The 14,258-nt window shown below is 33.7% G+C and overlaps 1 protein-coding gene across 1 annotated transcript in view; it reads left to right on the plus strand.

The window, feature by feature from the left end:
* Window positions 1-14,258, plus strand: part of LOC108710233 (slit homolog 3 protein) — a 406,008-nt gene that overhangs the window by 300,973 nt on the left and 90,777 nt on the right. The window contains exons 10-12 of the mRNA XM_041586150.1: window positions 1,819-1,890; window positions 3,763-3,834; window positions 9,134-9,205. Coding sequence (XP_041442084.1) covers window positions 1,819-1,890; window positions 3,763-3,834; window positions 9,134-9,205 — 216 coding nt within the window. The remainder of the gene's footprint in view (window positions 1-1,818; window positions 1,891-3,762; window positions 3,835-9,133; window positions 9,206-14,258) is intronic.

Here is a 14,258-nt window from a genome sequence, read left to right on the forward strand (position 1 = left end):
AAAAAATTATTTGATTAAAATGAAGTATATGGGGTATATTTATCAAAGAGTGAAGTTAATAGTGAAGTTCCGCCACTAGAGTGAAATTCCACCACTCTCCATTCATTTCTATGGGATTTTTATAGGCGTATTTATCAAAGGGTGAACTTTCACGTTCACCCATTGATAAATACGCCTTTCAAAATCCCATAGAAATGAATTGAGAGCTACGGAATTTCACTCTAGTGGCGGAACTTCACTATTAACTTCACTCGTTGATAAATTTACCCCATAATATGGGAGATACATACACATACAAATAAGATGACGCATTCATTAGTATTCTACAGACACTCTCACTGGTTAACAAGTTTGATCTAGACCCTTCCAACCTGAAAGTTAGAACAAGGTACTTGTCAGCTTTATTATTTCCTCTTATTTCATGCTTTGTAAACTGAAATTACTCAGCATATTGCAGACCTTTTCCTCTTAGCAATAAACAGGCATTTCAGAGCCTTACATGATTATTTTATCGGTTTCTCCAACATATAAGGAAGATTGTATGCAAAATTGTTTCACAGAATGCATCTATGAAGATTCACAACATTTGTGTGTGCATTGATCTACTACTGCAAAAAGAAATAGTATGATACAATTCCATTTTGTCCAAAGTATCATTCTAAATCCTAATTATAATGTTATTAATACACTGAACTGAAGACTACAATGCTTATCATCATGTGCCCAATACATTGAGGTAGTGGTAGTTTTATAAATCTGGGTGTAGTAAAACTCTTACTTCTTTGTTACACACACAACTCCATACTCCACTGCCACCATCCAATGTCACACTCCAAGGTCACCATCCAATGCCACCGTAAAAGTCAACCAATGACATAAAACAGTAGCAGTTCTAATAGTTGTTATTTTCCTGGGGATGATAAATCAATACAGTTATACCCTTTATTGCCCTACTCTTCATTTACAGCATACCACAAATGATGTACTTTTGGCTAATAGAGCAGTGAGAAGTGATCCCAGATCACCTCGGCACCCAAGTTTGTGCTAGATGCATGTGTTTATAATGTAGGTAGGATGATGTATGTTAGCATTACTTATTATTATTATTAACATGTATTTATATAGCGCCATCATATTGCGTAGCACAGTACTTATAATTTAGATACATTTTAAGCAGTTTTTTTATTCTCCTATTTTTTTTCCAAAGTTTAAGACATTTTATAATGGGAATGTATCTTTGCTAAGTCAAAACAAAATTATGCTATTCATTGGTTATTTTCTTTGATTATTGTATGCCACAATATCTGCAGATATTGGCATTTTCTGCTCATTTTTTCCATTTGATCAGAGAGAATTAGCGGTAGACTGAGCACATAGTCATTTGTGATGCTTGGATTTCAGAATAAACATTATGCTGTTATTATGCTTTTGACAGCAATGGCCACAATAACCACTAGTTCAATATAATAACAATAATAAAGTTTTAGCTTAAGAAAGGAAAATACAGATATAAGAAAGTAAATGTTCTTGAAACCTAGCATTATAGAAAAAGTACGATTAAAGTTTGAACAGGTCTTTATGCTCCTGCCAATACTTCCAGAACAATACCCAATGGGTTGTCTGATGGAGACAGATAACAACTAGTAGTATCATTTTGAGCAACGAGAAGTCAGAGAAACAAACATCAAAAGTTTTACTTTCATCCATGTTTTCACATTGTAGGTGAATGACGCAGCTCTGGGCCGCTTTGCTGTAGTCATGGTAAGCAGATGCTACAAATAATATTTTTATGTCTTGTTTCTGGCATCTTTCTTTCAGACGCCTGGAACAGAATTCAATCAAGGCTATTCCTGCTGGTGTTTTTACTCCGTACAAAAAACTCAAGAGAATGTAAGTTCAAAAGAAGAGTATGATAAAAAGACAGTATTGCTAAAATTCTCACGTTAAGGGGCAGATTTATCAAAAATCGAATTGGTGCTTTTTTCTTGAATCTCAAAGTGATCTTCTAAAAAATGGTGTGTTTTGTCCTGTTTTTTTTTACATGATCACTTGCTTTTTTCAACCTCGAAAATTGGTAAACAACCTCAAATTTTGATTCTAACGAACTTGCCCTTTTTGCTTGTTGAAAAGCCACATTCTAAGTAGAAATCAAATTAATTTAAAAGAAAAGTATCCCCACATAGTTTTGAAGGCCGTCCATGCACCAAAAAAGGCAGTACTCTAAAAGAAAAAAAAACTTGATGTTTAAAGGAAAAAAGAATGTTACCCATTTGGCCTCTATCTATAATGTATGTTATCTAAAGATCAGATTGAAAGCAAAGAATCAATAACAAAAAATATATGGCAAATGATAATTTGTGGTGTTACTGGTATTTTAACAACCTATAATTTAGATCAATTTTAATTATGGTATTTAAACAACTAGAATATATCAGCTTAGCAGGTTTTGCTCAACTAGTACAGCATGCTCTTAACTACTTGTTTTCCTTTTAAACTCTTTTATAGTAAGCCTTAATCATATGATACATCAAAATGCCTATGTACCATCCTGTGGCACAAGTTTGGTTTTGACCTTAGGGAGAACCATGGCAGTTATTGATTCTTATAGATTCTGAGATGGTGTCTCACTCTCTCCATAAAAAAAATGGAAATGATTTGCTTATGTCAGAGGCTGGTGGTGACATAGATGCACAGTTAAGGAACACTTGCTTCCATGTTCCTGCCTGTTACCTTTAGTATCTGACCTTGGCAAAACATTATCCATTCTGTTCATAAGAAGTGATGAGTTCCTGAGTACACTACAGCTAAGATATCATAACTTTAAGAAGTACTTGCTGTGTTATTAGCTTTGTGTTGATACATAAATACCAAGGGGCATATATATTAGATATTAAAAGTTTGATCTTTTTTTCCTAAAAATCAAGAAAATATCAACAAATTGACCTATTTATCAAAGCAGATAGATATGACAGCAGCGAGCACTAACACTCTTCTAAACCCTTACTCCCTATGAAGAGAACTTGAGGGCAGTTTTGAACAATTATTATCATTCCATTTTGGAAAGTAAACTGTGAAATCCAAAAAGATGTGTAATTTTTGCTCAGCACAAATTAGTAATCGTCAAGCAATCAGACCCCATCAAGCAAGAGGAAAGGTCATTAGACCAATGTGTTTGATCAGAGAGTCATATCTTTGACATATCAGTTATAATGCAGGTTTCCTCTGGGATTATAAGCAACAGTGCAAATAAGGGGAAAAAATAGACTCGCTTTAAAGAAATGTGAGCATAGAAATATATGGTAATGTAATAAAATGATCCGGTTTTTGATGCCAAACACAAATTAATTTCATAGTGTATTTCTTATCCTACAGCATTAACAAAGAAATAAACATATCCGCAGTAATCTTATTTAAATAAAGTAATTTATGACCTTGGCTGGTGCTGTTCTTGACTTTATGTTGCTGACTGCAGAAAATAAAAACCACCAGCAAGGAGAACTTGAAGTTTCTTTTTTTTTTTTTGTTCATTCCGCTAAAACATTGCACAGCTATAATCGTAACCATAACGCCATTAACCGTATGTGACTACTGTAACATAAAACATTGCTAAATGAGGAAGAACAAACAGGAGACTCTGCTTGTGCCTAGGAGAAGTAGGAAAAATAAATTCTCTTCTGCCCTGACTTTTTTATGGGTTTCCCTGTGTTATCAGTAGGACGCCTCGCCATTCATTACTCTGACTATGATTTTTCATTTTCACAGCGATATTAGCAAGAATCAGATATCTGAAATTGCAGCAGATGCTTTTAGTGGATTGAAGTCTCTCACATCGCTGTAAGTACCTTTCCATCATATAAATGAATTGTAGTATTTCTGTAATGTTTCTTCTGACTTACACATTACGTTGAATTAGATCCATTCATTTTGCAGGAAAAGTAAAGGGAATGCTCAGTGGATAAGTAACTGGCATCATATTCATGCAGATCCCCTGACATTGAACCAGTCTTCTTAATATAATGCCCTCTTATTTACCCTTGAGGGTATTAATCCCTTGTAACATGGACATGGCGGCTAGTGAAAACACTGAAATGCAGTTTCTGAGTCATCTCTAGAAGCATTCAGGTCTAGACATTGGGAACGGGGACATTATTATCTCAATAGTAAGCAAGCAAATTAAAACATCCTCTGGTGGCAATTAAAATGATAACATATATTCTAATTGAGTGGTTTGCTAAATTCCTGCTTTACTGACTATAGTTGGCCTTATTAAAAATCAAATTGTACATGGTTGTGCATGCATATGCTTTTATATGCTTTGGAAGTGTTAAATAACATGCTAAGTATCCCTGCATTTATGCAGGCTACTGTCATTTCTCTAAAGACAAACTAATCTCTCTTAAATTAGCAATTGATCATGCAGACAGCAGTCTCTGAAAATAGAACTCTCTGTATAACCCTATTAAAGTTCTTTCTACATGATCAACCTAGAATTGTTTGGTGATTAAAGACTTCGCTGGTGCCAGTACATCTAGTACACCGGCATCTCTCGTCTCTGCTCCCTCAGTCTGGAGCTATTTAACATCCTCATTTGAGACACTTAATGTAACATCTTGATTATAATTCAAAGCCACCAGACAATATGACAGAACTGTGCGCTGCATTTTTTTGTATATAGCGGTCCGTTCATCTATAATTGTTGCTTGGAAGTAAATCTTGATTTATATGCATAAATATAAATTTGATGATTTAGATTTTTTATTGTTAATTTGGTAAGCTCGGTATATCCATTTAGTTTTGGTCTCCTTTTGTGCAAACATCTGTATTTATATTAGAAAAGCGTTGTATACGTTATAATGAAGAAATGTACAGGGTGGCATAGTGCACTGCCTACCCATGTACAATGAATTAACAGTATTGCACATATTTGGACATTCTCTAGAAAATGTTTCATTGTACAATGGGTTCCAACTGACAAACTAGTGGGTACGCTTAGATGGGGCACTGCCCTGGATAGTATAGATGTGAAACAATCTAGAAAGTGGGTCAACTGTGCCATCATCAACCATAGATTGCTAGTCATACCTTACATACAGCAGACTCTTTGCACATATCAGATCATAGTTGGGAAATAAAGTTAACTGATGTCAGTCACAGGAGTGTGTGTTAGTTCACAGTGGACCCTAGATCCCCTGGCATATGAAATGTAGGGGCCCAATTACTAAACCTTGAATTTACCAAATTTTTCCTGAAAACAGTCTACCTACTCCTTTCCATGAATTGAGCTCATTTATAAATATTTTTTCTAAAAATAACTGAGTGTCAAAACAGTGCAAACAATCGAGTGTCAATTCTTATCGTATGATTGACGCTCTGAAAACGCAACTTTTTTGGATTTTCGGACGAAAACCCCAACTTTTTCAGATTATCCAGTGCAGATCATGATATCAAGAAACAACTTCAGGGACATCTGCCACTGAATTCTACATGACCTTTGGATTCAGATTTTTAGCAGCTTTAGAGTATGATAAATTGCTAAAAATTGGAGGTTTTCTTCCATGAAAAATTGGAGTTTAACCTTGACCAGAAAAAAATTGAGATTAAATAAATGGGCCCTGTACTATCCTTGTGTGCATTTCTATATTGCACGGTATTCTCTTATTGGCTTTGCCAGATCGACGCACAAATAGTTCGGAAATCTTGCTGTCATGTATATATAAGGCAGCAGGTTGGTATCAAAGTTACCAGTGTAACAGTAATTATCAATAATGTAACAATGAAAGTCACCCAGGCCATTTTGTCTCAAGCAGAATTCCTTGGACTTCCCTCCCTGTTTTTGAGACATTTTGTTGGATTTACAATAAAACATGCAGAATTTCAGTAAAAAATGATTTTGACGCATTATTGAGAACAAACGCCATAACAGTCATCTTATCTTCAATAAATAAGGACAAGAAGATCAACAAGAAACAAATAATTGGACTAACATACTCAATTAAAATATGCCCAGGTGATGAGTAAGGAGACAGGAACAAATAATAATTGTTTCCATAAAAAAAGCAAAATCTTTGCTGTATTTGACTAGAATGAGAGATCCCTCAATCATACACATAGAGATGAAGCAACTTAAAGATCTGATTGTTTTGGAGTCAAAAACAGCAAATTTTTGACTTTCCTACATAATCATGCAGTGCCACAATATTTCAATTAGAGGGAGAATACATTTTGTCATAAATACAATTATCAGCAAAAAAAAAAAAAACATAATTGTGCAGAGAACATTTATTTCATGTTGTTTGTTTTGGCTGATGAAGTTCTCCATAAAACAGCAGTAGTAATTGTAAATGCAGATGTTGCTATGTTCGAGCTTACTTTCGTAGAAGAAATCTCAGTGGCAGCTCCTGTTAATGCTGTTGAGAAGCAATGCTCTTTACACGCAAAATCACAGATTTACTACTTTAGTGAATGTTAAAGGCTACTCAATTCTGAATTCTGAAAAGTAAAAACAATTATATAGTTTGTTTGATGTAGTGTTTCTTGCTCAGTAAAACAAGATTAGCTAACATTGACAAATTTGTCATGCACACTGCCATTTTTCATGCCAACCTGGCAGCCAGACTTTGCATTAACCAGAGTCTGCAAATAAGATGACATATCAAGCTGGAAAGTTCTATGTGCACAGTAAGCTATTTCACCACATATTTTGGAAACTACACGGAATATAATTTTAGCTTGAAGCTTTTGCCAATAAAATACAACCCCTTCCAGTTTTTCCTTAGATAAGTTAACCATCTCATTTTTGTACTGCTAATAGTTATTAATGTAAAAGCAGAAAGAGATGCAGCATTACACGAATTGCATGGCGACTGTAGTTCATGGAAAGAATGTGGGAAAAGGGCACGTTGAGGTTAATTAACAAGAATTCCACTACATCTGAAGTTTTTTTATCCTTTGCCTTTAGGTTTCTATATAACGTTATGTTTTCAGATATATATATATATATATATATATATATATATATATATATATATATATATATATATATATATATATATATATATATAGTGAATAAATGACCCCCTCTTGTAAAATATAAGGATATTATAGGAATTATAATATTATATAATAATATAATATTATAAGGAAGTTACTGAGGAGGTCCATGACCTTCAGCCTCGTGGTTTTATACAGAGCATGGAACTCCTAGGTGATTTCTAATATCCTCAAATTTTGCAACAGGGGGTACTTTATTTATTATAATGTACAAGTTTCAGTGAGTCACTCTAATTATAACCAATGACATCACAAGCACTGTTTATAAGGATATCATTTACAGGATATTCATGGCTCTTGAATATCCTGTAAAAATAAAATAAAAATAAAATTTATATAATATATATATATATATATATATATATATATATATATATATATATATATATATATATATATATATATGTGTATATAAAATGCTCTTCAAGGCTGTATACCTTTTGGTTTTATTTTAAATATCCAAAAATGTTGCAACAATGATAAGAATTATCTCTATATAACAACAGTTAGATCCAATGTCACATATATTTCTTTTCAATATATTTCCTTTTCTCTGTTCCTTCCTAATATTTAACAGTTTTCCTGTTAGGATTTTTTTCTGATTAGCAGCAGGGAATATTGGGTTTTTTTTCTTTAAACCACTAAATATTTTTTAAAGAATGCCTTGCACATCTGCTTTTCGTAAGGTTTGAATGGATGCATTAGAATCTACTACACCAAACACTGTGTCATAGATTCAGGAGCATTCTAATATTACAGATGTTTGTTGAATATTTTGCTGTTATACACAAATCATGTAAACATTATTCCTCCCTAATATAGGAATGACAAGCCAGAATGTCTTAAGAAACTGTATAAATCCATAAAAATCTAACCCCCATATGAAATAAAAAGCACCAAGTTTGTCCAGGAGCAGTAACCTAAAGCAACCAATAAGGTGTTTACTTTTAAACAGGTGACCAGTAAATGTTCCTGCTGATGGGTTACTGCATCTGGGCAAATTTACTGCATTTTAATATATATCCCCTTATGTCATTTATTAAATACTTTAATGTAATACCTTATGAAATTTGTGCCACCACTAGGGGCAGTTTTTCTTATCTACCTGAGGTTTTCATATTGATTCTGATGATAAAATACTGTAATTCATTGTTTGTGATCTATCTCTGCCCCTTTCCCGCTTCAAATAATATATATTATGCCCCTATTATGCCTGGGTTATACATGTGCAACTTGACTATATTTCTCAAAAATATACAGCAAAATGCCATGCTTTCATTGGATTGGAATCCCTGGATAAATAATTATTTATTTCTCCATAAAATGTAAGGGTCTACAGGTGCACATGCTACCACTAGTAGCTCTGTTCTTGGCAGGCTCTGCACAATACCAGAAATATTTGAATTTTATGGATTTATTACTCTTTTGATTAAGATAGAAGAAGTGCGTTATTTGAAGATAATCTTCACATTCCATGTAAAATCCTTCAAGTTCTGCAAACTTCAACACAAGTGTTTAGCTTCCACCAGAAGACCTATGCATAAATGCAAGAATATGAAAAAGTCCCAGTTCCAGATTCTTCCGGATGAGTTCCAAACTGTTATATATTTCTTAGGGAGATCATTAGTGGGGATGGTGAAGGTGTTGAGGTTTAACAGCAGACAACTAGATTTCCAGTTATCAAAAATAACTTATAATAGTGAAACACCTTGACCCCTAGTAAAAAATTAAGAAAACAAAAAAACATCACAACCAAATCTAACTGAAAATCTTTGAATTATTGTAACATATATAGCATTAGGTTAAATGAATATAATGTGTGGAATTGCAGTGAGCTGTGGTGCATCAGGTCATCTATTTTAAATGTGTGTTCTACAACAGCCTGAGTATGAATCTGAACATCTCATTTAATGTTTCATACATCTCGGGGATGGAAATTAGATTGGTTGTTAAATGAAAGACTGCTTGTAGTACCACGAATCCTGAGCACAGTACCCAAAATCAATAAAAATGGTAATAGAAAGCAAAGAAACATAATAAAGACAGCTGTTGTTTAACAATTTGTGTTGTTTCTTTCCATCAGAGTGTTGTATGGAAATAAGATCACAGAGATTCCAAAGGGACTCTTCGATGGCCTTGTATCTCTTCAGCTGCTGTGAGTATTGTTATGATGACTTTTTTTTCTGTTGAACAAAGGTTGATTTATTGGATTTGTAGCTGTAGCATGACCTGTTGGAAAAACAAAGGCAATACATCGTGATCACTTATAGGAGGGAACAAATTGTAAACAGCATGATGATCTTATGTGTGATATTTATTATACTGAGAAAAAAAATTAATCTGGATAGGCTAATAGCAATACATGATGAGCAAATTATTGTATCTTATTTTATAACTTGCAGTGATGTGAAAAAGATGTATGATATATGTAAATCTACATTTACATGGAATTTGATGATAATAATGACCTCATCCACAAAGCCATAGCAATATCAGTTTGTACTGGGCTTGTCCTTTGTAAATTAATAGGTTATATATTCTCTTAAATTAGTACCTAATACTGGGATAGACTTTTTGGCTCTATGCAACTTATAGGGGCAAATTTATTAAAGTTCGAATGATAAAGAAGAATTCGAATTTTTCTCAGTGTCAAAACTCACAAATTTGAATTTAAAAGCACAAACTTGTAAATTTGATGAGGCGTGAAGATCACTCTCGACCATGGAAACCATTCTAATTCGAATATTCGCCACCTAAAACCTGCCGAATTCATTTACAAGTCAATGGCAGAGGTCCATTGACCCATTTGAAGATGTTAATAGACTTCTTGACTTTTCTCAGAGAAAAACTTAAATCGAAATTGCATTTGAATTGGATTCGAGTTTTCTGGTCAGTGACATTAGTTAAAATTTTAAACTTTCGAGTTTTTTTCTTAAATAAGATAACATTTGGGTTTTGAGTAAATTTGAATTTATCAGAGTAAAAACAACAAATAAAAAAACAAACAAATACAAAAAGTATTGTAGAAAGGATACCTATATTGGCTAACAATAATATTTTTATTGTTAGCCAATATAGGTATCATTTCTACAATACTTTTTGTATTTGTTTGTTTTTTATTTGTTATTTTTGCTACTGGCTAACACAGTACCACAGTTTTGTTTTTGTGCTTAGAGTAAAAACAAAATTCACATACATTCGAAATACGACCTTTGATAAATCTGCCCCTTAAGTAGGAACTCATTGACTTATCATATATTATTGCCATTGATGTCACAGATAGACAGTCAAACATTCACATATATCCTCGAAGTAGGGAATTAAATAACAGTTTTTAATGTCAGTTTTAATTATGATCTGCTGATGTTCTCTCTATATTAGAGGCATTCGTGTGATTGGCAAAAGTTTTTTAGTAAATAAAAGAAATTCCCACATCCTGTCAAACTAAGAAATGTGATACTATTCCTAAGCCAGTTAGTTAGTATGTTCTCCCAGTCTCTACGTTTCCTCTGGGTGCTCTGGTTTCCTCCCACACTTCCAAAACATACAGGCAGGTTAATTAGCTCCGGATGAAATTGACCCTAGTGTGTTTTGTATGATAAGGATCTTAGATTGTAAGTTTCACTGGGGACTGATGTAAATGATAAACAGTCTTTGGATAACATGTCAAGACTGTATAAATAAAGGATAATATTAATTAATGACTTCCTTTGTACATTTTGTGTCTTTGTTTAGGGGCAGGATAATTACTTGGTGGTGATATTATTTTAGTTTTTACATTTAGTTTTTTTATGAAGCTTAACTAGTATTTTCCTTTTTTATCAAATACATATTTTAGAAGTGTGGTAGTTTTATATACTTTCTCTTTGTTTCTTGCTGTCACCTTTCTCAGTCTTGTAATTAATGTAAATTATATAAACTTTAGTCCATCCAGGACTCATGTTCTACTGCAAAGATAGTTAGAAAAGTCATAAGGCATGCGAGAGCTGCATTTTATGAGAGGTATGTAGAATTAAGAAGGCAACTACTAGGTAACACACATGAAAGCAGAAATATCTATAAGAAATCATGTTTTGCTACCTGTATTTCACATTATTCAAGATTGCAGACAACAATAAGCCAATGAGTAATGATTACAGTCAAGTTCTTAGAAGATGCTTACTCTCCAAGTACAGAAATAGCACTACTTGATTTACATGCAAAATATATGATGTATACAGGACACGATGAGTTCAAACAGTGCGGACGCTCAGCCGGATAAAGTAGGAGGTGTATATTTCTTCATCAATTATGGCTTTATTCCAGCAAACAATGTGACATACAGTGGCAATCGATAGTGCAGTTCAGCCTACGCGTTTTGTGCCCAGAGTTACCAACACTCCATCAGAGCTCTGATGAAGGGCCGGTAACTCTGGGCACGAAACGCGTAGGCTGAATTGCACTATTGATTGCCACTGTATGTCACATTGTTTGCTGGAATAAAGCCATAATTGATGAAGAAATATACACCTCCTACTTTATCCGAGCGCCCGCACTGTTTGAACTCATCGTGTCCTGCGTGGAGTTGGGATTGCTTGCGCCTGTGGAGTTCTCGCGGGATGCCGCTGGAGGGGAGATAGGCTTCTAGCTGCGCTTTTTCTCCTCATTACTTGTTTTTCATAAAACAAATGATGTATTGCCTGTGCCCTGATTCATAGAAAAGCATTCCACCAGTATCTCAACCTGTAATAGATATTAGATATTAGTAGTTGATTACAAAGTCTTTCCTGCCTATTGACATTGACAAGATCAGTATGTTATAAATGACTCTTGTAGTGGAAAGATGCCCATAACGGTGTTTCATTATTTACAGATGTGATTTATATGATATATATTCCTGCTTCCTGCTCTAAAATTTCGAAATGCTTTACATGGTACTAGTCAACATCTGCTAAAGTCATAAATTGATGCTAAAGATGTAAATTGCTTACATTTGGTTTCCTTTGACCTGCTGTTTCACAATTGGAAGTAGCACATCCTGATTAGATCTAATTGAGCATTCACAACACTCCAGATTGGATTTTGTCTTAATAAACATAAGACCTACTGATAAGATGACTGATTAGAATGCTTTCATAGTTTATCTCATTTCCCATTATTAATGCAAACCGTTTCTGATGAAACGTAATTGAAGGTAGAAAGCTATGAAGTATACTTTGCAAATTATGATAGATTTTATTATGTTTAACTACTTGTAAAATGTAGTGATTTAATTCATTAAATGTTATCACTGCAAATATTTAGTTATTATTAGGAGTAGAAAAAATAATTATCATTTACTTTTACATTGGTTTCAATATATCATTTTTCAAAATATAGGAATACAATACAAACAATGTCTCCTTGGAATATTTACAATATAAATGGTATGGGTATGGCTGGTTACTCTTCAACTTCTGCTCATGGTTAACAAAAACCAAAGTCAATCTCTGTATCCTACTTTTCATCCAAAAACTAGAGAAGAATAACTTTTTGCAGGGATAATATTTTATTAAATAACTGACCATTATCAAACATTACACATTATGCCAATTGTAGTCAGTAGGACAGAAGGCACAAAAAATGTCATGGCATAGGCTATCCTCTCCAGCTTAAGTCACCCATCATATAGACTTATTCTGTGCTTGGAAACCACCGATGAAGCTTCGACAGCCATGAGAAGATTTAAAAGAAGATGTAGTAGTGATAACATAGTGTTTTCCAATAAACAAGAATGTACAATTGTACAAAGTAACATTTTTGGGGAGGGTGGAAGAGGATGGAACTGGTATCCCCTATAAGGCCTTAGGTGGGACTTTTTGAAAATCTCACTTATCTGGGATCTAGCAGTGGCCTTTACAAATAATAAAGATTTTTCATATCCTTCCACAATCGAACCCTCCCATTTCTGTGGCTTATCTGCAGATCTTTCAGTTATGGTTTTGAACTAGGCATATTTTAAAAATAGAAACCCACTAATTTTAATAAGGTAGATGCACTTTAAAGAGTAAATTGTTTGACAAGATAAAATCTATAAAGAGGGCTCAAATATCTTAGAAACCTTAAATAGCAGCTTTCAATCTATATATCTGATTTAATAGCTTGTCCACCTAAGTCTGGGATGGGATCCAGAGGTTACAGCAGCAGAGATCAATACCACCAATTCTTAGAATTTCAGCAGAACCGTGCCCAAACCTATCTTGTAAGTGATATGTCTGGGACATAGAACAAATGGCTGAACATAGAGCAAAATGAAGCTACTCCAAACCACAAACTGTATCCAAGTTGCAAAATGTCATATTGAATGAAAACTGATGACCTAGAGTCTGAATTGATTCTATGAGATGGAAGTATTCATGTAAACGTTAATCGCTAGGAATTTTTTAGTCTGTAAAGAAGTCAACATGATAATGTTATGGCTCTCTTGAGGTACTGAAATAAATCAAATCATTATGGACACCTGCCTTTTTTTCCAAATGGTAGAGTTACAAGTTTTCCCTGAGATCTTTATGATCGCTTAGAAGCATGCCAGTGATAACACAGTAGGCTAAAGAAAATACATTGGGATTATTATCAAAAAATGCTCCATGTACCCTCCTCCCTAAATATTCATGATGACTTTGATTTGAATGGTTTTCATTTCTTAAAATGGCTAATGCTCATAAAACAATTCTTTGGTTGACTGGAGGGAAACTACTGCTATTTGATAAAGATTAAATAACTAAGCCGGCTTCTATTATTCTACAGAACTGAAACCGACGAGTGCACTTTAGAATCCCTTTATAGGAAATTGCTTTTAAAGAACAAACTACTAATTTGTTAAATTAATGAAAATCATTTTGTTACTATAAGAGGCTTCTAGTAATAGTGGTAATTATAGGCTGCATCATTCCAAGTAGCATGTGTTGCAGTTGCTGGTACTTTAGGTTGAAAGAAAATTGCATTCTGAAATCGTTTTTCTGCTAATGCCGTTAAATGTGCATGAATACAAAAAACATATTTGAAGACGCACCACATTACTATATTTTGTGGATTTTCAGGACCAAAACATTGTGATTCAATAAACCATTTGTAAAGTAGATCTACCTGGCCAATAGGCCAGATTTTTGGAAGGGCATACAGACAGTAAAGGAAGCACATATAATAGGCTCTATCATTGATATTTTTTATTTCCCACCTTTGTTGACATT

This window comes from Xenopus laevis, chromosome 3L (assembly GCF_017654675.1).
Source record: "Xenopus laevis strain J_2021 chromosome 3L, Xenopus_laevis_v10.1, whole genome shotgun sequence".
Classification (NCBI taxonomy): Eukaryota; Metazoa; Chordata; class Amphibia; order Anura; family Pipidae; genus Xenopus; species Xenopus laevis.